The following is a 24443-nucleotide window of genomic DNA, read 5'->3' on the forward strand; positions in this document are numbered from 1 at the left end:
AATGGGAAAAACAGCTATAAGTCATATTAATAAAGGTTATTCCTAACAAAATGTTTTTCATTCTTTGGGGCCTCCTGGCTCATTGCTCAGCATTTTAATTGTTACCTTGTCTCAACGCATTTCATCCGTATTTTGAAATATTCACTTTGAAACATCGTGTTTGGAAACAACTGTATAAACACACGTGCAACAGTAATACATAATAAGAACAATACGCTTATTTCCGGTTCCGCTGGCCCCGCCCCCTCTTCCCAAACACGTGGATCTCTTCCGGGTTCTTCATCCTTTGTTCCCTGTTCGTCAGCAGCCCAGAAGCGGGAGTGTTGATAAAGCTGTAAGAGAGCTGCAGCAGCAGCAGTTGATGAACTCTGGAAAGAAGTCCAGCAGCTTGAGGAACATCTGGTCAAAGAAACTGGAGGGAAGCAGGAGCTCAAACAGCGGCAGGACGCAGCAGAGGAAGAGACACCAGATGATGGATGATGTTTTCCAGCCCAGATTAGGTTTGGATGTTTCCTTCTTCATGCCAACTGTGTGGATGGTAGTTAAAGTTTAGGAGCCGTTTTCAGTCTGCTGGTGGATTATTCCTCTGAATTAGAACTCGTTGTTAGGATAGTGAAACATCAGCAGGAGCTTCTGGAGCCCAGCTCAGAAATATTAGAGTTTGAAACGACAGAGGATCATCTAACTGCGGTGAAGTGAGCCGACGATCGCTGACGGTAGAAATCAGATGCGTCCATCCATGGTGTATTACGGTAGAGGAGCGGTATGGGAGCCGCTGGAAGCACAAAGATCTGTTTGTTGGGAATGATTACAGCTGCAGGAGTTTTGGACAAACATCTCATGTTGTTTCAGTTTCAATATTTGAGGAAGATGTTTAATGCTACTTTTATGATACGTAGAATATAGTTGATCAATAAATGAATAAACTTAAAGCAGATATGTTAAAATAACAATGTTATGTCACGTCACAGTCATTCATCTAGTTACCTAAAATTGATAAATTAATTAATTTTGACTGAATTAAATAAAAACAGCCACATTAGCAGTCTGGACTGTGAAAACACTCATCCTTTCATTTTTGGTATTACATTACCACCATCTCCTGGGTGGTGGTGTCTCTGCAATCTGAATGGAGATAATGCATTCAAACTATCTTCTAACATCCTTCCTCATGTTGCAAAGATAATTTGTAGGTGTCCATTTCTTTCATGTCCTAAGTACTGCTAATAATAACCATTATTGATATAAAAATGTTACTTAATAATTAAAGCTACAACTAAGATCTGATGGGTTCTGTTGCATTTCCCTTAAAAACTGTCCACTAATGAATCAGAATCAGAAAAGCTTTATTGCCAAGTACGTTTTTGGACATACAAGGAATTTGTTTTGGCATAGTCGGTGCAATACAGTACAAATTAAACAGTATAAACATATCTACAATATAATATAAATATATGTGCACAGTTTTAAGTGAGTGAGAGTAAATATAGAGCAGTATAAGATGCAAGAGCAATACAACAGTGCAGATGATCATTGTGCAAGTAAAGCAGGAGTCCAAGCTGAGCGTTAATGTAACGCATAGAGTTACAGGTTACAAGTGTCCTGTCAGCAAAAAAAGGGGGGTGGGGGAAAGGGAGAATGTCAGGGTGGTTTCCAGGCTTTGTTAACCAGGCTGGTGGCAGATGGGAAAAAACAGTTCTTGTGGCGTGAGGTTTTGGTCCGGATGGACCGCAGCCTCCTGCCAGAGGGGTGAGTCTCAAAGAGTCTGTGACCAGGGTGGGAGGGATCAGCCAGAATCTTCCCTGCCCGCTTCAGGGTCCTGGAGGTGTACAGTTCCTGGAGCGACAGTAGACTGCAGCCAATCACCTTCTCAGCAGACCGAATGACACGCTGCAGCCTGCCCTTATCCTCGGCTGGAGCAGCGGCGTACCAGATGGTGATGGAGGAGGTGAGGACGGACTCAATGATGGCTGTGTAGAAGTGCACCATCATAGTCTTTGGCAGGTTGAATTTCTTCAGCTGCCGCAGGAAGAACATCCTCTGCTGGGCTTTCTTGATGAGGGAGCTGATGTTTGGCTCCCACTTGAGATCCTGGGAGATGATGGTTCCCAGGAAGCGGAAAGATTCCACAGTGTCAATTGTGGAGTCACAGAGGGTGATGGGGGCAGGTGGGGCTGGGTTCTGCCTGAAGTCCACAACCATCTCCACTGTCTTTAGAACGTTGAGCTCAAGGTTGTTCTAGCTGCACCAGTCCAACAGATGGTCCACCTCCCATCTGTACGCGGACTCGTCACCATCAGAGATGAGTCCGATCAGGGTGGTGTCGTCCGCAAACTTCAGAAGCTTGACAGACTGGTGACTGGAGGTGCAGCTGTTGGTGTACAGGGAGAAGAGCAGAGGAGAGAGAACACAGCCTTGGGGGGAACCGGTGCTGATGGTCGGGGAGTCAGAGACGTGCTTCCCCAGCCTCACGTGCTGCTTCCTGTCAGACAGGAAGTCAGTGATCCACCTGCAGGTGGAGTCGGGCACACTCAGCTGGGAGAGCTTTTCCTGTCGCTTGATGCTTATTTTACACATACTAAGAACTGTTTAGGGAGCAAGTTGCTGCAATCTAGTGGTTGATTTATGCTCAATTATGCCTCCTTTTTCTTATCAGTACTAAATGGCAAAATGTGTTTATTTCTGGTGTCTGTGCTGTATTCAAATAAAAAATCTGCTGTCAGAAGTTATTCCCAAAAATGTAGCTTCTGGCACAGTATCAATACCAACACCATCTATATTTATTACTGACTTAATTTGTTGATATCCATCCATGATTTTAGTTTAAGTAGTTCATTATTTATATTGTACACTAAATCACTATAACTATCCCAAGAGTAAAATATATTGTTGTCATCCACAAATGGAATTAAGTTTAATAACTCAGATACGTTAAATATATAATTAATATATAAATGAAACAACATTGGACCCAATACAGATCCCTAGCAATGCCCAAATACCCTGATTCAAACTCATCCACACACATACTGTTGTTTCTTCATTAAATAGCTTTGAGGCCACTCCCCTAATGCCATATCTTCCCTGTTTTTTGAGTAATATTTTATGTTTCAAAGTATCAAAGGCTTTTTTTTAAGTCAATAAATATTCCCACTGCATATTTCTTCCTAGCTAAACTATTTGTAATCTCTTCCACAGCATCGATTATGGCCATTGATGTTGACCTAGCTGACCTAAACCCATAATGACATCCATTAGTTATATTATGTTTTTCTATACATTTCTCTAATCTATTATTGAAGAGTTTTTCTAAGATATTATAAAACAGAGGGAGCAGAGAGACAGGTCTATAGTTAGTGAAAATGTGTTTGTTGCTATACTTGTATAGTGATATTACTTTAAGGTAAGGTAAGTTTATTATAAGACATTCAAAGTGCTGTACATGAGGAAGAACAATTACAATACAATCACACAGAAAACAAAAACAGAAGGTAGATAACATTAATAATCTTTTGGATTTTACTGGAAAGAGCTGGTTCTTAACCAATCTTTCTAAAGAGGTGATTATATCATTAAGTCCTCTATGTAAGGGAAAGCATCTTGTGCTGAAAGAAAATGATCTTTGGGTTCGCTGGTATAATGCAGTTGTAGTCCTTTAGTTTATAATCTTTAGCAATTTTCATTTTTCTTGGAAAAGTTCCTGTTTGAAATGATAGATTACATATATACGTTATGGTTTAGAGATACTGTGTATAATTCTTTCTAATAATGTCATATCTATATCATAACAATCAGTAGATGATTTGTTCTTACACTTATTAACAATATCTATTAATTCTACTTCAGTTACTCCAGACAAAAACATCGTCTTTGAATTTATTTCTATGGATGAATTATCCAATTTATTATTGCTTGTACACTTCAGGATTTTATCTGCCACGTCTAGCTCAGCATTATCAAAAAATTATTGAAACTATCTACAATTTTATTCATATTATAGATATCACTTCTTATCACTGTTTAGACTTTTACTGTCAGGTCAGCGATAAACAGTTTAAAATAGGTATATTTGAAACCAAAATGTTCTTTTGCAATACGGTAAACTCCTGCATTTGTGATTTCTCTGTCGCTTCGATTTTTTTTATCATAAGGCATGAGAAAGTTGACTCTATGATCAGTTGTTGCAGGTGTACAGGCGTATTCGGCGTGAGGGAGAGGAGGTGGGGGCTTAGTACTCGCTCTCGTCTGGGATTGTAAAGTTTTACACTCTGCTTGCTCCAGTGTGGCACTGGTTTAGGTCGTAAAACAGATTGGTGGTGTTCCCTGACTTTGTCGGAGTTTGCGCTCGACGTAATTTGCAGTTCACGTACTTTATTTTTTGTTGTCCGACTTTAAATGGCCAAAATTGCCACGCAACTAAACTGCTCGAACCATTCTTGTCAACCACGTCGTTCACTGTGTCTTCCGTCTTTTCTTCTTTCGAGGCACAGATATTTTTCCAATTTTTTTCAGTGATGTCCTACCTGCACAAACATTAGCCGCTAGCATGTCTGGCTTCGTCAACGTAGCGTTGTGTTTCTGTATTCCAGCCACATGATTGGTCCAGCGCGGAGCAACTCTTATAATCATTGGCTATTAAACCTGGGTGAACCCCATCTATTGAGAAATCTGTTGACCATGTTTCATATGTTTATCGAGAAAAAGTTATTTTGTGAAATATATCTGTCACTTCATGGTAAATCATGAAGCCCAACCATGCTGAGATGGAATGAGATGAAACGGCTCATCTCCGTTTCACTGACACAAAAAGATGGCACCAGCATGTGTGGCGAGTCATCTGCTGCTCTCTATTGTTTTTCTGTTTCATTAATATAAAATATTTTTATATTATTAAAACAGTTGTCAGTCATTTTCTACCGCTTATTCCATAGTGGGTTGCGGGTGAGTTGGTGCCTATCTCCAGCAGTCTATGGGCGAGAGGCAGGGTACACCCTGGACAGATCGCCAGTCCATCGCAGGGCAACACACAAACAACCATGCACACACTCATTCATACACCTAAGGGAAATTTAGAGTGACCAATTAACCTAACAGGCATGTCTTTGGACTGTGGGAGGAAGCCGGAGTACCCGGTGAGAACCCACGCATGCACGGGGAGAACATGCAAACTCCATGCAGAAAGACCCCAGGCCCGGAATCGAACCCAGGACCTTCTTGCTGCAAGGCAACAGTGCTACCAACTGCGCCACCGTGCAGTTGTTTTGTTTTTTATTATGTCAATTGATTACTGGTGCATGTTCGCCAAACCCTCTGGAGCTTCGTCAGTCTACTGCATAATTTCTACGTTGCCTTTAAGAAAGACATGATTTCTGTCTCCTGCTCCTGGTTGGAATACCGGCACCACAACCACCTCACTGGAGAAGGCGTGACAGACATCTTGTAAGCATGGCAGGTGGCTAGTGAAGCTGGGGGCCTATTTAACCCGGTCTCCAGGGATTTTCCTGACCCAGTTTGGATCGGTTCCTCCACTGTACAATTCGCCGTCCCTGAATCCCATTTATGCGTAGCCAGTAGCTGTTGTCGGCTCAGATCAATTCAGTTCAGTTTATTTATACAGCGCCAATTCGCAACACATGTCCTCTCAAGGCACTTCACAAAAGTCAGGTACATACATTCCAATTAATCCTAATCATTGAACAGTGCAGTCAGATTCAGTTATTTATTCAATTTGGATAAAAAGTTTTTCTGTCTAAGAAAACCCAGCAGATTGCATCCAGTCAGTGACTTGCAGCATTCACTCCTACCAGATGAGCATGTAGTGACAGTGGACAGTCACTGGTGTTCTATCCCCGGCGCCCCATTCCTTTACATCTGTGCTAGCAAGGTGTTGACCCTGGGAATCTGCACCGTCTTACAAAAGGATAGGTCTGGTGAAGGCAATCTCCAACATGAACAAAACTGTTATCCTTAAGGATATTTTCATGACCCAGAATTTGGACTTTCTCTGCTTGACTGAAACATCGTTCTCTACAAGTGGGTCTGTTTGTTTTGGGAATTATTACACCACTTCTGCTCATACTTTAGTACCCCTAAGTCCTTGAGTGATTTCATGCTGACGACTGTCAAGTCTTTGTCCCTTTTGAAACCTAATGGTTATGTTAACTTCTCCTTGGTGCTCTCAGTGACATCAGGGCATGGATGACTTTGCCAAAGTCATTTTATAAATCCAGAGTAGACTGAGTTTTTTCCGTTTTGGCTTCTAAAATGTAAAATAAGCTTCAGCTGGAGGCCAGGCAAGCTCCATCTCTTGCTGTTTTTAAAACTCATTTAAAAACACACCTTATTCTTGTTTTCACCAATTACATCCAACTTATACTCCTAATGACTTCCCCATGGCCTGGAATTCTTTGTAGAGGACTTCAAGGACCAGTCTGGCTTCGAAGCCTTTGATCAAAATATTGGAGAATATCTGTCTTGCTCTTGTCTGGTGAAGTTGTCGTACTGGTGCTGTCGTACACTCCAGCCGGGCTATCCGGATCTTGTTTTTTTTTTTCTTGTTCTGTCCAACAGATTAGCACTCAGAATTGTTGTCTGAGTGCAAAGAAGAAGCCCAAAACATTTATTTTCATAGGTGTAGAATTACGGCTTTCGTTAAATGCTCGTACTCGTTGTCGCCTTATCCGGGTGGCGGGGGCAGAGGCGGCCAGACTTTCCTCTACCCAAGCGCCTTCTCTAGCTCCTCTGGGGGAAGCCCAAGGCATTCCCAGGCCTCTGAGAAACATAGTCCATTCATTGTGTCTTGGGTCATCCCCATGGACCTCCTCCTGGCATCTGATTTGGATGCCCAAGCCACCTCCGTTGACTACTCTTGATGTGAAGGAGCAATAGCTCTATACTGAGCTCTTCCTGGATGGGTGAACTCCTTACCCTATCTTTAAAGGAGTGCCCGGCCACCCTGCCGAGGAAGCTAATTGCAGCCGCTTTCTATCCGGGATCTTGTTCTTTCGGTGATGACCCAAAGTCCATGCCCATAGGAGACGGTAGGAATGTAGATGACCGGTAAAGTAAAGTAAGACCAAGAGATACTTAAACTCTGTCACTTGAGGCAGGAACTTCCCTCCATCTCGGGGCGAGACACCCTTTTCTGATGGAGAACCACGATCTTGGACTTTTAGGAGCTTCACACTTTGCTGCAAACTGCCCCAGTTCATGCTCTAGGTCTTGGGTAGATTGGCCCAGCAGGACCACGTCGTCTGCGAAAAGGAGAGACAAAATCCACTGGTCCCCAAACCAGACCCTTTCCGCCCCTTGGTTGTCCCTAGAAATCCTGTCCGTAAAGGCTATGAACAGGACCGGTGACCAAAGGCAGGCCCGCCGGAGTCCAACATGCACAGGGAACAGGTCCCACTTAATGCTGGCAATGCAGGGTACCACGAGGGACACAGTCGAATGCATTTTCAAAGTTTTCTATTTGAAGTTTTTGTAATAAGAATTTTGTTTTTTGTGTTAATAATTCCATTTAATTCTAGTTTTGCTTTCTGTTGTTTACCCAGCATTTCCTCTTCTTGCTTCTAACAAGTTAATGGTTTTCTCTAATTCCTAACTATTTTCTTTTTTTGTATGTGATGAGAATGAGATTATTTTTTTTGTCTTATTTACTATAATTAAAGAGACAGGAGCATGATCGCTGACAGCTATAGGGTGTATATTAGTGTCTGAGATGTCAGTCAACAATGAACTGCTGACTAAGAAATAATCCAGATGAGAGTAAGAGTGATGGACGTGTGAGAAGAGAGTATATTCTCTACGGTAAGGGTGAAGACATCGCCATGCATCGCAAAGTCCATAATCACTCATGTACTGTTTAACTACACTGCTCCAAAAAATAAAGGGAACACTCAAATAACACATCCTAGATCTGAATGAATGAAATATTCTCATTGAATACTTTGTTCTGTACGAAGTTTAATGTGCTGACAACAAAATCACACTAAAATCATCAATGGAAATCAAATTTATTAACCAATGGAGGCCTGGATTAGGAGACACACACAAAATTAAAGTGGAAAAACACTATAGGCTGATCCAACTTTGATGTAATGTCCTTAAAACAAGTCAAAATGAGGCTCAGTATTGTGTGTGGCCTCCACGTGCCTGTATGACCTCCCTACAACGCCTGGGCATGCTCCTGATGAGACGGTGGATGGTCTCCTGAGGGATCTACTCCCTGACCTGGACTAAAGCATCCGCCAACTCCTGAACAGTCTGTGGTGCAACGTGACGTTGGTGGATGGAGCGAGACATGATGTCCCAGATGTGCTCAATCGGATTCAGGTCTGGGGAACGGGCGGGCCAGTCCATTGCTTCAATGTCTTCATCTTGCAGGAACTGCTGACACACTCCAGCCACATGAGGTCTAGCATTGTCCTGCATTAGGAGGAACCCAGGGCCAACCCCACCAGCATATGGTCTCACAAGGGGTCTGAGGATCTCATCTCAGTACCTAATGGCAGTCAGGCTACCTCTGGCCGTGCGGCCCTCCAAATAAATGCCACCCCACACCATTACTGACCCACTGCTAAACCGGTCATGCTGAAGGATGTTGCAGGCAGCAGATCGCTCTCCACGGTGTCTCCAGACTCTGTCACGTCTGTCACATGTGCTCAGTGTGAACCTGCTTTCATCTGTGAAGAGCACAGTGGCGAATTAGCCAATCCTGGTGTTCTCCGGCAAATGCCAAGCGTCCTGCACAGTGTGGGGCTGTGAGCACAACCCCATTTGTGGACGTCGGGCTCTCATACCATCCTCATGGAGTCAGTTTCTAACCGTTTGTGAAGACACATGCACATTTGTGGCCTGCTGGAGGTCCTTTTGCAGGGCTCTGCTAGTGCTCCTCCTGTTCCTGCTTGCACAAAGGCGGAGGTAGTGGTCCTGCTGCTGGGTTTTGCCCTCCTACGGCCTCCTCCACGTCTTCTGGTGTACTGGCCTGTCTCCTGGTAGCGCCTCCAGGCTCTGGAGACTATGCTGACAGACACAGCAAACCTTCTTGCCTCAGCTCACATTGATGTGCCATCCTGGATGAGCTGCATTACCTGAGGCACTTGTGTGGGTTGTAGAGTCCGTCTCATGCTACCACGAGTGTGAAAGCACCACCAACATTCAAAAGTGACCAAAACATCAGCCAGAAAGCATAGGTACTGAGAAGTGGTCTGTGGTCCCCACCTGCAGAACCACTCCTTTATTGAGTGTGTCTTGCTAATCGCCAAAGATTTCCCCCTGTTGTCTATTCTATTTGCACAACAGCTGTGAAATTGATTGTCAATCAGTGTTACTTCCTAAGTGGACAGTTTGATTTCACAGAAGTTTGATTTACTTGGAGTTATATTGTGTTGTTTAAGTGTTCCCGTTATTTTTTTGAGCAGTGTATATTTATTGATTGGCAACTGTTGTAGTTAGCCTGGCAATTTCTTCATTTAGACCAATGTTGAGATCACCCTCAAGAAGTGAGCAATAATGAGAATAAAAGGAGCAGATACCCAAAAGCCCAGCCCTTGCTCGCCCACATCCAGCAGTATAAACATGCTGAGCTGTTCTTTACATCAGATTAAAAGTGGTAGTTTATCTAAACTCTTATCTAACCAGTGTTACATGTTTCAGACTAACTCCTAATAAAGGGACACTGATTTCCCGGTCCCTGAACCACTGACTATTAATATAGCGTTTATCTACACCCACTGTAGCTCTGGTGCCTTTGGTATAATTTCTTCCTGACTGGAATAATACTCACCTCTGATCAAGGATCTCCTTTGGAAACTTGTCATTAACCCTGAAATTCTTAACACGTAGCTCTCTGCCCTGAGGTCTAACCTGCTGTTTTTGCTTGCAGTGCCTGAATCTCGCTACAATTGGCAGAGGGTGGTTGTCATCTGGCTTTTACCCTGAAGTTGATGAACATGATGAAATGTGATTTTTCTTTTTTTGACCTCGACACTTGGGAGTTTCAGCTGACCTCATTTTTTATTTTCTCCGGAAAGCTGTCATTCAATCGGTTAATTTATTTTTTACGTTGTCCCTCAGCGTTTGGCTCTCACCTATGAGTGATGCTTGTTCCTGGCTGAAGTCCAGAGACCCCCTCAGAGCTTTAAATTCCTTGTGGAGAACCTCCACCAGGGCAAGACTTTCAGACTGGTTAGCTTCTTGTAGATAGAGTCCAGGGTCCTCAAGTACAAAGTGTGCTTATGCACAAAAACCTTGCAGCACAATGTTTTATGCACAACGCGGCATGTGCAAAAATAAATGTTTTGTGAAAGTGTGTGGAAATCCATGCATAGTTTGGACCTGCCAGGAAAACGTGAAGCAGCTACGCAAACTTTTTCATTCGAAAATAATAAACTAGAGACCTAAACCTCCCCTAAATCCACTGAAATATGACTCCATTCAGCTGTATGGAAATGTAACGTTAAAGCTAGACTTCAGGGTTTTTTTTCCACAGAGCCACCGGGGGTATGGAGGAGTTTGTTTAACTGGGGTTAAATACAATAAGCTGTTGATGTAAATATTTATTTGTTCTGACAATGGTTGTGTTCAATGAAATAATTGTATAATTACATGTTTTGCTAAAAATCAAATCTTTATCATCAAATCTATCTTTCTTATCTATTCTGTCTAAGCGTTGTTGGGAGCGGATGTTCACCTGCGTGCAAGCGCATCTAACTCTGTGTCAGCGTTGGTGACACAAAGTCTGCGGATTGTGTTTTCATCCAGCTTTTGTCAAGTTGGCCATAGAAAATAGAGTAGCGAGTGCTTCCTCAGATTAGAAGTATTCCTGCTGCTGGCCTTGCACATTGCATCACAAATATTGCAGCGAGCGTAATCTGCACTGCATTTTGAAAAGTGGAACTATACTTTTGAGCCATGCTTTGTTGAAGGTACCGGCGGTACTGACGTCATTACGCTCTAGTGTGTGCAATTCTGTGTTCATGTCTGGCATGGAAAATCGCCAACTCTTCCACTCCCTTAGTGTCACAATGATGTGTTTAGGTACCGAAACATGTTACTGTTTCATCAGTAGTACTGATGGTATTTGGTACCCATCCCTACTCACTACGCTTCGGTCCTTTCAACCGGAGTTTTCAGAGGGAGCTGACTGATAGGTTGGGTTTTTAACAGTCATTACTGAGCCAGGCCATGCCAGCCATATGGGTCATCAGAGCTATACATATACACATATATACTGCTATAAGGGCCCCATCTGGAAGTCAATATGCTTTTGTGAACAGAAAGCTTTTTCATTCAATTTATGTACAACCGGTGCAAAGAGGATTGGGTGGCGGACGAAGGTGGAGACCTCAGCGGCCCGATCCCCGGATGCTTAGCCTGGCTCTAGGGACGTGGAATGTCACCTCGCTGGGGGGGAAGGAGCCTGAGCTTGTGCGGTAGGTCGAGAGATATCGACTAGAAATAGTCGGGCTCGCCTCCACGCACAGCGTGGGCTCTGGAACCCATCTCCTTGAGAGGGGTTGGACTCTCTTCTACTCTGGAGTGGCCCACGGGGAGAGGCGGCGGGCTGGTGTGGGTTTGCTTGTTGCCCCCCAGCTCAGCCGTCTCGTGTTGGGGTTTACCCCAGTGGATGAGAGGGTCGTATCCCTGCGCCTTCGGGTTGGGGAGAGGTCTCTGACTATCATTTCAGCCTACGGGCCGAGTGGTAGTGCAGAGTACCCGGCCTTCTTGGTGTCCCTGTCGGGGGTGCTGGATAGTGCCCCTCCCGGGGACTCCATTATTCTGCTGGGGGACTTCAACACCCACGTGGGGAACGACAGTGACACCTGGAGAGGCGTGATCGGGAGGAATGGCCTCCCCGATCTGAATCCGAGTGGTGTTTTGTTATTGGACTTCTGTGCTAGTCACGGATTGTCCATAACGAACACCATGTTCAAACATAAGGGTGTCCATCAGTGCACTTGGCACCAGGACACCCTAGGCAGGAGGTCGATGATCGACTTTGTTGTCGTATCATCAGACCTTCGGCCGCATGTTTTGGACACTCGGGTGAAGAGAGGGGCTGAGCTGTCCACTGATCACCACCTGGTGGTGAGTTGGATCCGCTGGAGGAGGAGAAATCCGGACAGACTTGGCAGGCCCAAGCGCATAGTGAGGGTCTGCTGGGAACGCCTGGTGGAGCCCTCGGCCAGGGATGTATTCAATGCCCACCTCCGGGAGAGCTTCGACCAGATCCCGGGGGATGTTGGAGACATAGAGTCCGAGTGGACCATGTTCTCCGCATCTATTGTCGATGCTGCTGCCCGTAGCTGCGGCCGTAAGGTCTGTGGTGCCTGTCGCGGCGGCAATCCCAGAACCCGGTGGTGGACACCGGCAGTAAGGGATGCTGTCAAGCTGAAGAAGGAGTCCTATCGGCTGTGGTTGGCTTGTGGGACTCCTGAGGCGGCTGATGGGTACCGTGAGGCCAAGCGTGCTGCGGCCCGGGCTGCGGCTGAGGCAAAAACTCGGGCCTGGGAGGAGTTCGGTGAGGCCATGGAGAAGGACTACCGGTTGGCCTCAAAGCGATTCTGGCAAACCGTCCGGCGCCTCAGGAGGGGGAAGCAGTGCTTCGCCAACACTGTTTATAGTGGGGGTGGGAGTCTGCTGACCTTGACTGATGACATTATCGGGCGGTGGAAGGAGTACTTCGAGGATCTCCTCAATCCTGCCATCACGCATTCCGTGGTGGAAACAGAGGCTGGGGACTCGGGGTTGGACTCTTTCATCACCCAGGCTGAAGTCACCGAGGTGGTTAAAAAGCTCCACGGTGGCAAGGCTTCGGGGGTGGATGAGATCCGCCCTGAGTACCTCAAGTCTCTGGATGTTGTAGGGCTGTCATGGATGACACGCCTCTTCAACATTGCGTGGCGGTCGGGGACAGTGCCTCTGGACTGGCAGACTGGGGTGGTGGTCCCCCTTCATAAGAAGGGGGACCGGAGGGTGTGTTCCAACTACAGGGAGATCACACTCCTCAGCCTCCCTGGTAAGGCCTACGCCAGGGTATTGGAGAGGAGAGTCCGGTCGATAGTCGAACCTCGGCTTCAGGAGGAGCAGTGTGGTTTTCGTCCCGGCCGTGGAACACTGGACCAGCTCTATACCCTCTACAGGGTGCTCGAGGGTTCATGGGAGTTTGCCCAACCGGTTCACATGTGTTTTGTGGACCTGGAGAAGGCATTTGACTGTGTCCCTCGTGATGCCCTGTGGGGGGTGCTCCAGGAGTATGGAATCGGGGGCCCTTTATTAGGGGCCATCCGGTCCCTGTACGAGCGGAGCAGGAGTTTGGTCTGCATTGCCGGCACTAAGTCGGACCTGTTCCCGGTGCATGTTGGACTCCGGCAGGGCTGCCCTTTGTCACCGGTTCTGTTCATAACTTTTATGGACAGGATTTCTAGACGCAGCCAAGGGACGGAGGGGGTCTGGTTTGGGGACCAGTGGATTTCGTCTCGTCTTTTTTCGGATGACGTGGTCCTGCTGACCCCCTCTAGCCAAGACCTACAGCATGCGCTGTGGCGGTTCGCAGCCGAGTGTGAAGCGGCAGGGATGAGGATCAGCTCCTCCAAGTCCGAGGCCATGGTACTCGACTGGAAAAGGGTGGCTTGTCCTCTTCAGGTTGGAGGGGAGTTCCTGCCTCAAGTGGAGGAGTTTAAGTATCTCGGGGTCTTGTTCACGAGTGAGGGAAGAATGGAGCGGGAGATCAAAAGATGGATCGGTGTGGCTGCCACAGTAATGGGGGCACTGTGCCGGTCTGTTGTGGTGAAGAGAGAGCTGAGCCGAAAAGCAAAGCTCTCAATTTACCGGTCGGTCTACGTTCCTACCCTCACCTATGGCCATGAACTTTGGGTCATGACCGAAAGAACGAGATCCCGGATACAAGCGGCTGAAATGAGCTTCCTCCGTAGGGTGGCCGGGCACTCCCTTAGACATAGGGTGAGGAGCTCGGCCATCCGGGAGGGGCTCGCAGTAGAGCTGCTACTCCTCCACATCGAGAGGGGCCAGTTGAGGTGGCTCGGGCATCTATACCGGATGCCTCCTGGACGCCTTCCTCGGGAGGTGTTCCAGGCACGTCCCACCGGGAGGAGGCCCAGGACACGCCCCAGGACATGCTGGAGGGACTATGTCTCTCGGCTGGCCTGGGAACGACTTGGGCTCCCCCTGGAGGAGCTGGAGGAGGTGTCTTGGGAGAGGGACGTCTGCTGAGTCTGCTGCCCCCGCGACCCGGTCCTGGATAAGCGGATGACGACGAACGAACGATATGTACAACCTACATGAACAAAGGTGTCTCAAGTCATGATCGCTTTATCCATCCATCCATCCATCCATCACCCTAGTATCCATCCATCCATCCATCCATCCATCCTCCCTCCCTCCGCTTACTCCATAGTGGGTCACGGAGGAGCTGGTGCCTACCTCCAGCAGTCTATGGGCGAGAGGCGGGGTACATCCTGGACAGGTCGCCAATCCATCGCAGGGTAACAGAGACATGCAGGATGAACAACCATGCTCAGTCATTCACACCTAAAGGTTTTTCAGGGTTCTTCTTCTCTGCTAAAAGTCGTTGGGTGCAGGAGAAAAAAAACGCTTCTCGGATACTAAAAATCACACACTCTAATAACTAGGGGGCACTATTACGTACAACTTCGACCCTCCTCCTCCCCATCTCCACCTTCTGGCTCCTCCCAATCCCTTCTTTCCTCAGGCCTCCACTCCACCAGTGCTATCGAAATTATGGTTAACAATTTTTGTTTGAAAAGGTAAATAATTCAGGCACTTGAATAAACATTCATATTGATCCTTCTACTCCAATGATCATCCGAGAATATTTTGGAAATATTATGATGAAATATGGATTTTTAATATTTAAATCCGGGTCATAAAAGGGTTGTATAGTATAAACAACGCTTTTTCATTTTTCTGTTGAAACACCATTACATCTAGGGATATTATAAACTACATATTATTGGAGATATAGACGTGGTTATTTAAGAATTGTTTAAAAATTATGAGGCATAGTGATTTCATGAAATTCGCATAGAATTAATTGTTCACTCTCAAAATAGGAATTAACATTTTCCTTTTAAAAACCTATTGATCACTCCATTTTATTAGAGCGCCTGGAAAACTGGGTCGGCCTTTCTGGTACAGCACTCAACTGGTTTAAATGCTACTTGAAGGACAGGAACTTTTTTGTGTCAGTAGGTAACTTTACATCAGAGACCACAAAAATCACACGTGGCGTTCCCCAAGGGTCCATCTTAGGGCCCCTCCTATTCAATATCTACATGCTCCCCCTAACTCAGATTTTAATAAAAAACAACGTAAGTTATCATAACTATGCAGACGACACACAGCTATACGTTACGACGTCACCAGGTGACTATGAACCTATTCAAGCGCTGGGTAAATGCTTAGAAGAAATCAATGCTTGGATGTGCCAAAATTTTCTTCACCTGAATCAAAACAAAACTGAAGTAATAATCTTTGGACCAGAGGAAGAGCGTTTAAAAGTTAGCACAGAGCTTCAGTTAATACAGTTAGAAACACCAATCAGGTTATTATACCATTGTGGTGACTGATTTTACCTAGTGTACTATACTGATATTTATCAGATTCTTTTCTTTAGTTTTAATCTTTATCATCTTGGTAACATTGACAAGTTAAGGTTTTTCATAATGCATGTAATGTTTTTCAATAATGTCTACAGATGTTAAAGAAGAGGCTCCTGGAGGACAGAGTCCTGATATGGACCAGCAGGAGTTGCAGCTCCTCCACATAAAGGAGGAAAGTGAAAGAATCTGGACCAGCCAGGATGGAGAGCAACTGAATGTGAAGAAGGAGACTGATGATACCAGGTTTCCATCAACTGTTGTTTATATGAAGAGTGAAGAGGATGAAGAGAAACCTCTGCTCTCTCAGCTTCATCAACACCAAACAGAAGACAGAGATCTTACAAGCAGCATCTCAACTGACCAGATAAAAGCAGAAATTAAAGTAGAGGACTGTGGGACAGCAGAATCCAGCAGGAACCCAGATCTAAATACTGATGGAGGCTCTTCCAACTATTTAGAGACTAAAGACGGTGAAGATGATGAAGAGGATGATGATGTGAAGCATCATAAATCTGAGCTTAAACGCTTGTCAGACTCTGAAACTGAAGACAGTGAAGATGATTGGAAGGAGAGCAGGACTCCAGGGTCAGACAGAAACGCTGTCAACAAATCTTTGAGCTGCTCTGAGTGTGGGGGAAAATTTGCTAACAGACGCTCTCTTCAGAGTCACATGACATGTCATCCAAGATTAACGTCTTCAGATTGTTCTGGTAATGAGACATGTTTCAGAGAAAAGAAAAATATAGATTTATTGACAAAAGTCCCGACGAGTAGTAAAACCTTTTACTGTGATGATTGTGGTAAAGTTTTTAAGAAGAAACAAGAACTAAGCACACACATGAAAGTCCACACAGGAGACAAACCCTTTGGTTGTGATGTTTGCAGAAAAAGATTTGCCTCCAAGTCACATTTAAATAGACACATGAGAATCCACACAGGAGTCAGATCTTATAGTTGTGATGCATGTGGAAAGAGATTTAACCAAAAGTCATATTTAAACATACACATGAGAATCCACACAGAAGACAAATCCTTTAGTTGTGATGTTTGCAGAAAGAAATTCGCCTCCAAGACACATTTAAATAGACACATGAGAATCCACACAGGAGACAAACCCTTTGCTTGTGATGTTTGTGGAAAGAGATTTTCCCAAAAGTCAAATTTAAATAACCACATGAGAATCCACACACAAGACAAACCCTTTGTCTGTGTTGCATGTGGAAAAAGATTTAACCAAAAGTCAACATTAAACCTACACATGAGAATCCACACAGGAGTGAAATCCTTTAGTTGTGATGTTTGCAGAAAAAATTTTGCCTCCAAGACATATTTAAATAGACACATGAGAATCCACACAGGAGACACCCCCTTTGGTTGTGATGGTTGTGGTAAAAGATTTTACCAAACCTCAGATTTAAAGAAACACATGAGAATCCACACAGGAGACAAACCCTTTGATTGTGATGCATGTGGAAAAAGATTTAACCAAAAGTCATATTTAAACAACCACATGAGAATCCACACAGGAGACAAACCCTTTAGTTGTGATGATTGTGGAAAGAGATTCAGCTACATGTCACTTTTAAACCAACACATGAGAATCCACACAGAAGACAAACCTTTTGGTTGTGATATTTGTGGAAAAAGATTCATCTACATGTCACATTTAAACAGACACATGAGAATCCACACAGGAGACAAACCTTTTGGTTGTGATGCTTGTGGAAAGAAATTTAATCAAAAGTCAATTTTAAACACACACATGAGAATCCACACAGGAGACAAACCCTATAGTTGTGATGTTTGTGGTAAAAGATTTTACCAAACCTCAGATTTAAAGAAACACATGAGAATCCACACAGGAGACAAACCCTTTGGCTGTGATGCATGTGGAAAAAGATTTAACCAAAAGGCACTTCTGAACAAACACATGAGAATCCACACAGGAGAGGGAAGCTCTTTGGTTTAGATGCTTGTGTTATAAGATTATACAAAAAGTCACATTTAAACCCACACATGATAACTCACAGAGGAACTAAACCCTCAAGCTGTGATGCTTGTGGTAAATATTTTGCCTTTAAGTCAAATCTAAACCAACACACTAGAATTTACAGAAAACAAAAGCCCCTTGCTGGGTATGATTGTGGAAAGATTTAAGCATAATTTATGCCCCTTTTAGTTCATATAGCACGGAGACTGTGGCTGACGTGGTAGGAGTTCGTCCCCAAACCCCCGCCCTGTCTGTCTCAGTCGTTGTGTCCTTGGGCAAGACACTTCCTTCACCCTCCTTGCCTGCTGATGGTGGTCAGAGGGCTCGGTTGTGCCGATTGTATGGCTACCATGTTTCTGTCAGTGAGCCCCAGGGCAGCTGTTGCTACAATGTAGCTCACCACTGTCAGTGTGTGAATGTGTGTATGAATGGGTGGATGACTGATTGTAGTGTAAAGCACTTTGGGGTCCGCAGACTTGATAAAGTGCAAGGCAAGTGCAGGCCATTTGCCATATAGTGGCAATAAACATGCAGCCTGAACACCCCATTATGGATAACTTTGTCCGTTCACAGCTTCTCTGAGCTGCTCTGGTCTCCTGGTTTGTTCTTGGCCTGCTTATAGAGGTCCCCTCTGCTGACCCAGCTTCCTCAGATGTAGTTGCTGTTGTATGTGCAAATTGTCTTGGTGGACACACACGTGCTCACAAAACATGGTTTATGATATCATTGTTTCAGTGAGTTTGATGAGGTCAGTTGCTTCAGCTTAATAAGATACTTTAATCTGTGCAGTCCATGCTGGCCTGTAACTTCTGCTTTAATTCCTCTGTCCACTTCCTTATACAGGTCCTTCTCAAAATATTAGCATATTGTGTTAAAGTTAATTATTTTCCATAATGTCATGATGAAAATTTAACATTTATATATTTTAGATTCATTGCACACTAACTGAAATATTTCAGGTCTTTTATTGTCTTAATACGGATGATTTTGGCATACAGCTCATGAAAACCCAAAATTCCTATCTCACAAAATTAGCATATCTTTAAAAGGGTCTCTAAACGAGCTATGAACCTAATCATCTGAATCAACGAGTTAACTCTAAACACCTGCAAAAGATTCCTGAGGCCTTTAAAACTCCCAGCCTGGTTCATCACTCAAAACCCCAATCATGGGTAAGACTGCCGACCTGACTGCTGTCCAGAAGGCCACTATTGACACCCTCAAGCAAGAGGGTAAGACACAGAAAGAAATTTCTGAACAAATAGGCTGTTCCCAGAGTGCTGTATCAAGGCACCTCAGTGGGAAGTCTGTGGGAAAGAAAAAGTGTGGCAGAAAACGCTGCACAACGAGAAGAGGTGACCGGACCCTGAGGAAGATTGTGGAGAAGGGCCGATTCCAGACCTTGGGGGACCTGCGGAAGCAGTGGACTGAGTCTGGAGTAGAAACATCCAGAGCCACCGTGCACAGGCGTGTGCAGGAAATGGGTTACAGGTGCCGCATTCCCCAGGTCAAGCCACTTTTGAACCAGAAACAGCGGCAGAAGCGCCTGACCTGGGCTACAGAGAAGCAGCACTGGACTGTTGCTCAGTGGTCCAAAGTACTTTTTTCGGATGAAAGCAAATTCTGCATGTCATTCGGAAATCAAGGTGCCAGAGTCTGGAGGAAGACTGGGGAGAAGGAAATGCCAAAATGCCAGAAGTCCAGTGTCAAGTACCCACAGTCAGTGATGGTCTGGGGTGCCGTGTCAGCTGCTGGTGTTGGTCCACTGTGTTTTATCAAGGGCAGGGTCAATGCAGCTAGCTATCAGGAGATTTTGGAGCACTTCATGCTTCCATCTGCTGAAAAGCTTTATGAAAATGAAGATTTCATTTTTCAGCACAACCTGGCACCTGCTCACAGTGCCAAAACCACTGGTAAATGGTTTACTGACCATGGTATCACTGTGCTCAATTGGCCTGCCAACTCTCCTGACCTGAACCCCATAGAGAATCTGTGGGATATTGTGAAGAGAACGTTGAGAGACTCAAGACCCAACACTCTGGATGAGCTAAAGGCCGCTATCGAAGCATCCTGGGCCTCCATAAGACCTCAGCAGTGCCACAGGCTGATTGCCTCCATGCCACGCCGCATTGAAGCAGTCATTTCTGCAAAAGAATTCCCGACCAAGTATTGAGTGCATAACTGTACATGATTATTTGAAGGTTGACGGTTTTTGTATTAAAAACACTTTTCTTTTATTGGTCGGATGAAATATGCTAATTTTGTGAGATAGGAATTTTGGGTTTTCATGAGCTGTATGCCAAAATCATCCGTATTAAGACAATAAAAGACCTGAAATATTTCAGTTAGTGTGCAATGAATCTAAAATATATGAATGTTAAATTTTCATCATGACATTATGGAAAATAATGAACTTTATCACAATATGCTAATATTTTGAGAAGGACCTGTAGTCCTTACTGCAGGCTTACACGTTCTTTATTTCTGTTGGTTTGTATGAGCTGAAGCAGATGGTGTTCAGAGTGCTGAAGCTGCTCAGGGCACTAGCCAATAGGCATCCTTTAAAACTGTGTAGCAGTGGTCCAGAGTGTTAGCGTCTCTAGTTGGGCTCTCTGTATTTAGGACGTTCATAAGTGAGATTTGTGCTGTTAAAATCTCCCCCTCATCATTCAAAATGATGAGGCGGAGTCTTGGTGTTTGTTCCTCCATGTCTGTTATCAGGTCAGCTAGCTAAGGGCGGCAGATCTCGGAAATCCCAGTTTCTTGTGCTGAGAAGGAGCCACTCGCTCGTTTAGTTTGCCAGGAAGCGGAGATTCGCCAGGTACATATACAGGAGCAGAGCTTGCCAAGCATACCTGCACATTTTCCCAGTCTGCTTCTCCAGTAATTCCCACAAAGAGCCACTGCGCTTCCATCCAGGTTCTCAAAAAAACTCTGGATGGGTGGAAACCGGAGAAAAGCTTCTCGGAGACGACTGGGCAAAGAGAATGAATTTAGGATAAAACAACCTAAATATTGTTAATTTCATGGTGTTCAGCTTTTGTTTGTGGTAGTATAAGGCAACCTTGTGATGCTAATGTGAACAGTCCTCTAATCTTTAAGGCTAGTCTTATTTGTTATGTGTTGTTTTAAAGTTGAGATAAACTTTATTTCAATGAGATGTTTTAAACACTGGTGTTTCAGTAATGGGATTTTGCTCCATTTTGTCTGTGTTTTTCCTTAATCTCCTTGAACTAACCTGCTAAAAATGGCTTTGGATATTGCTTAAAACATGCTAAAGGCTGTCTCTGCTAGCGGTTAACATGCTAATACATCTGCTTATACTACACAGTAGACAGCTTTGTTTTGTGCTGTCATTTTAAGAGTTAATGACTTCGTTCAACCATGTGCTGAGGAATAATTGCATAGCATTGAAAATCAGTTGTCCAAAATGGTTCTTAATTTCTAATTTGGAAAATCATTCTTTAAAAATATATTTTAATAAAATGTTTATTGCCTGGTTCATATGGCAGGATTTTCACCTGGGACCCCATACGTGACGATAAAGAATAGTAGGCACAAGAGGTTCAGTCCTACAGTGTGTGGTGTCCAGCCACATGGCAAGGACAACACACCACACACAAACCGATTTCACTCATAAACATTCAGATTTCAGATGGGAAATCTCGTAAACTCTCTCGAGATGAAACGTGGGTTCATAGTAATTCCCTTCTGTGTTTCTCTCACCTCGCTTTATGATTGGCTTCACTTCACATTCAACAGGCTGCGTGCTCGTATGTCCTCAGGGAATACCCCGCAGGGTAGGAAATCGGGACAAGACGATCCAACATGTTTAATATCTGCTTTCGAGAGCAGTCCCAACGTCCTTTCAAGGAGACTAGATCACTCTTAACACACGGCACGATTATCTTATAAGGTTATCTTAATAGTAGGGATGGGTACCTTTCACATTTGAACCAATACGGTACAGATGCAGATATCCTTTCCTGCTTTCCAGGTTTTAGCGGCATGTTTTTCTATCCGCTGTCAGGAGCGGGTGTTCACCTGCATACGGGGTCACGTAACTCAAGTGTGTCAGCGTGGGTGACACAGAGTCTGAGGAGCCTGTTTTCGTCCAGCTTTTGTCAAGTTTGGCCATAGAAAGTAGAGTAGCAACGATGCAGGGACAGAAATCGCTCTCAACGTGATCTATTAAAATGAACCAATTTAGCTGTTAAAACATACTATTACTACAAGCCGTGTGATCCTCTTGGATAATGGTAGGGGAAATGCTGCAGGTGCTTCCTCAAATTAAAGGTTTTCCCACCGGTGGCCTTGCACTTTTTATCACAAATATTGCAGCGAGAGTAATCTGCTCTGCATTTTGATAAGTGGTGCCATATTTTTCTATCAGCCATGCTTTGTTGACGGTACCAATGGCTACTGATGTCATTACACTCTTGTGTGTGCAATGCTGTGTTCACGTCCGACATGGAAAATCACCCACTCTTCCACTCCCTCGGTGTCACAATGATTCGTTTAGGTACGGAAACATGGTACCGTTTGATTTAATTTGAATCGATAGTAGGTAGTACTGACAGAATTTGGCCGGTCCCAATAAAAGTACCGAATTCGGTACCCATCCCTACCTAAGAGTCAGCATGACAGTCTGGGCATGTTGGAAGGGAAAATCGAAGGAAAAATCACTCTAAAAATCCTGCTGTGTGAACCAGGCATTACTTACCTTCTGATTTGTGTTGTGACTGGTTGTTTGAACACATACCAATTGTTGTCTATAATTACTTTTAAAACTAATTTGACCTCATTTCCAGATTCCTCAAAATAAATCTTGGTTCTTAAACCTAAATATCAACACTGACTTGTGATATTATTGCATCAATTGTATTGGTCCCCTTTTCCCTTTTTATTTGTATATAGTTTCATTAGTTTCTGTATTCCTTCATTTTGCTTGGTAGTTTTAGTTGAATGGTTCTAGTCTAGTATTTTGTAAATTTAAATATTTTAACTTGGAGTTTAATTGTTTTTGTTAATAAATTCTTACTTTTTGAAGAGAAGTTGTTGTGAATTGATTCCATATGTGTGCAGAGTTTGTTGTTCAGTAATGCCAGTGCTCAAATCCCTCTTTCATCTATCGTTCTAGTACCACAGTCATATTCAGCTGGTATTCACAGGACAATACTTCTTTAAATATTAAATAAGTTAAATGCTTTTGTGCAATAATATGTTTATGTTTGCCATGCATTCATATCAATTTAAAACATTCTGAGGCTCACATTTTCTTTTAACTTAACTGTAATAATTTACGGTTTACAGCCATCTGTGATGAAATATGGAATAAATCATTCATTCAAAGTAATATTTTATTGGGTTTTAATCCAACCAGGAGCTGTCTTTTTTCTTTTTTTGCCACAGAAGCAACAAAACACTGAAGTCACCTTTGGCAAACCTCCTAAAACACTGTTAAATTTGCATCTCTACATGGAGTTGGTTTTAACTTTATAAAAGTCACAAATGGCAGGTGTGGCATGATTATTGCTTATAGTTTTATTGCTGATAATGCTCATCCATGAGGAGTGAATGCTGCAACTGCACTGTTTGATAGTTAGGATTAATTGGAATGTATGTATCTGACTTGAAATCTGTATGATTCGATTGAATTGACTTTGTGAAGTGCCTTGAGACGACATGTGTTGTGATTTGGCACTATATAAATAAAACTGAATTGAATTGAATAATTTGATTCCATGGAGGAAGACCTCTCTCCCATTTCAGCCGCTGAAGGAGACCTCGGCTGACTGCTGCAGTGGTAGGAGTTACCGCTCAGCGTCGATTGTCCTGTTTTGGTGTCTGCAGAAAAAACATGTTAATTAAGTCATATCCCACTGGTTTTATGTTCTTCACACTGGCTCCCAGCAGATGTTATGATTAGTTTTAAATAACTTGTGCTCACCTTCAGAGCTCTAAATGGTCAGGCTCCAGATTATCTGTGTGATATTGTAACCAAACTGCTGCTCAGAATCTGTTGGTTGTTCCTTGTCCCAGGCTAAAAGCTAAGAGGAACAGGGTCTTTCAGCCAGTGGATCCAAGACTTGATAGTTTGAGGCTTTGTTTTACTGATTCTGAGGATGTTTTTAGAAACCAATTGAAAACCTTTCTGGTTTATCAGGGTTTTATGTCATGGTTGTATTGTGAATGTTTTTATCTGGCTTATGGTGATTTGTAATTAAATTTTGCCTGGGTTGTACAGCGTTCTATGACTGTCTGAAATCTGGAGCTGAATAAGGAAACTTTGGTTACTATTCTGGCTCTTTAGCAGCAGTTTCTTCAACGCATGTGGTCCCAACGTAGACCTCCAGCATCTCACTTTTTATTCGTTTCAGAACATATAAACAAAAACAATCTCAAAATAGAACAACAAAAAAAACAGCTAATAAAACATAAAACAGCCAGGTCAGTGCATATCAGATTTAATAACATAAAAGTTTAATACAAAGATATGTGTGTACAAACATCCTTGATAACAGCAACAGCCACTATAAACAAAAGTTAACCATCAGTATTTTCCAAATTGGCTGTTCAGTTGAGGTATTTTATTTGTCCCAGTGTTGCAGGGGAGGAAACAGTCTCAACATTTGTCCATATGACACAATTTCCAACATTAAATCCAACCAGCTTTTAAAATTCAGAACAGATGTAGATTTCCATAGTCTGAGGATTTGTGTTTGATTCCAGATGAGTCCATAAAATCCTGTATTGGGTTATCCTTATGTATGAAATTTATTTTACAATACAGTCTCTAATCTGTAGGT

The 24443-nt window shown here is 43.8% G+C and overlaps 3 protein-coding genes across 4 annotated transcripts in view; all 3 read left to right on the forward strand.

The window, feature by feature from the left end:
• LOC124861420 (zinc finger protein 260-like) overlaps window positions 1-24443 on the forward strand; it is a 680754-nt gene that overhangs the window by 417510 nt on the left and 238801 nt on the right. The gene's annotated exons all lie outside the window — the stretch shown is intronic.
• LOC124861149 (golgin subfamily A member 6-like protein 7) overlaps window positions 1-24443 on the forward strand; it is an 85772-nt gene that overhangs the window by 52830 nt on the left and 8499 nt on the right. The window lies entirely within an intron of this gene.
• LOC124861449 (gastrula zinc finger protein XlCGF57.1-like) lies at window positions 2-18563 on the forward strand. Its single transcript, XM_047355238.1, has 2 exons — window positions 2-500; window positions 15740-18563. The coding sequence occupies exons 1-2, from the start codon at window positions 362-364 to the stop codon at window positions 17611-17613; spliced, it is 2013 nt and encodes a 670-aa protein (XP_047211194.1). The 5' UTR covers window positions 2-361; the 3' UTR covers window positions 17614-18563.

The sequence above is a fragment of the Girardinichthys multiradiatus genome, chromosome 24, assembly GCF_021462225.1.
Source record: "Girardinichthys multiradiatus isolate DD_20200921_A chromosome 24, DD_fGirMul_XY1, whole genome shotgun sequence".
In the NCBI taxonomy this organism is placed as follows: Eukaryota; Metazoa; Chordata; class Actinopteri; order Cyprinodontiformes; family Goodeidae; genus Girardinichthys; species Girardinichthys multiradiatus.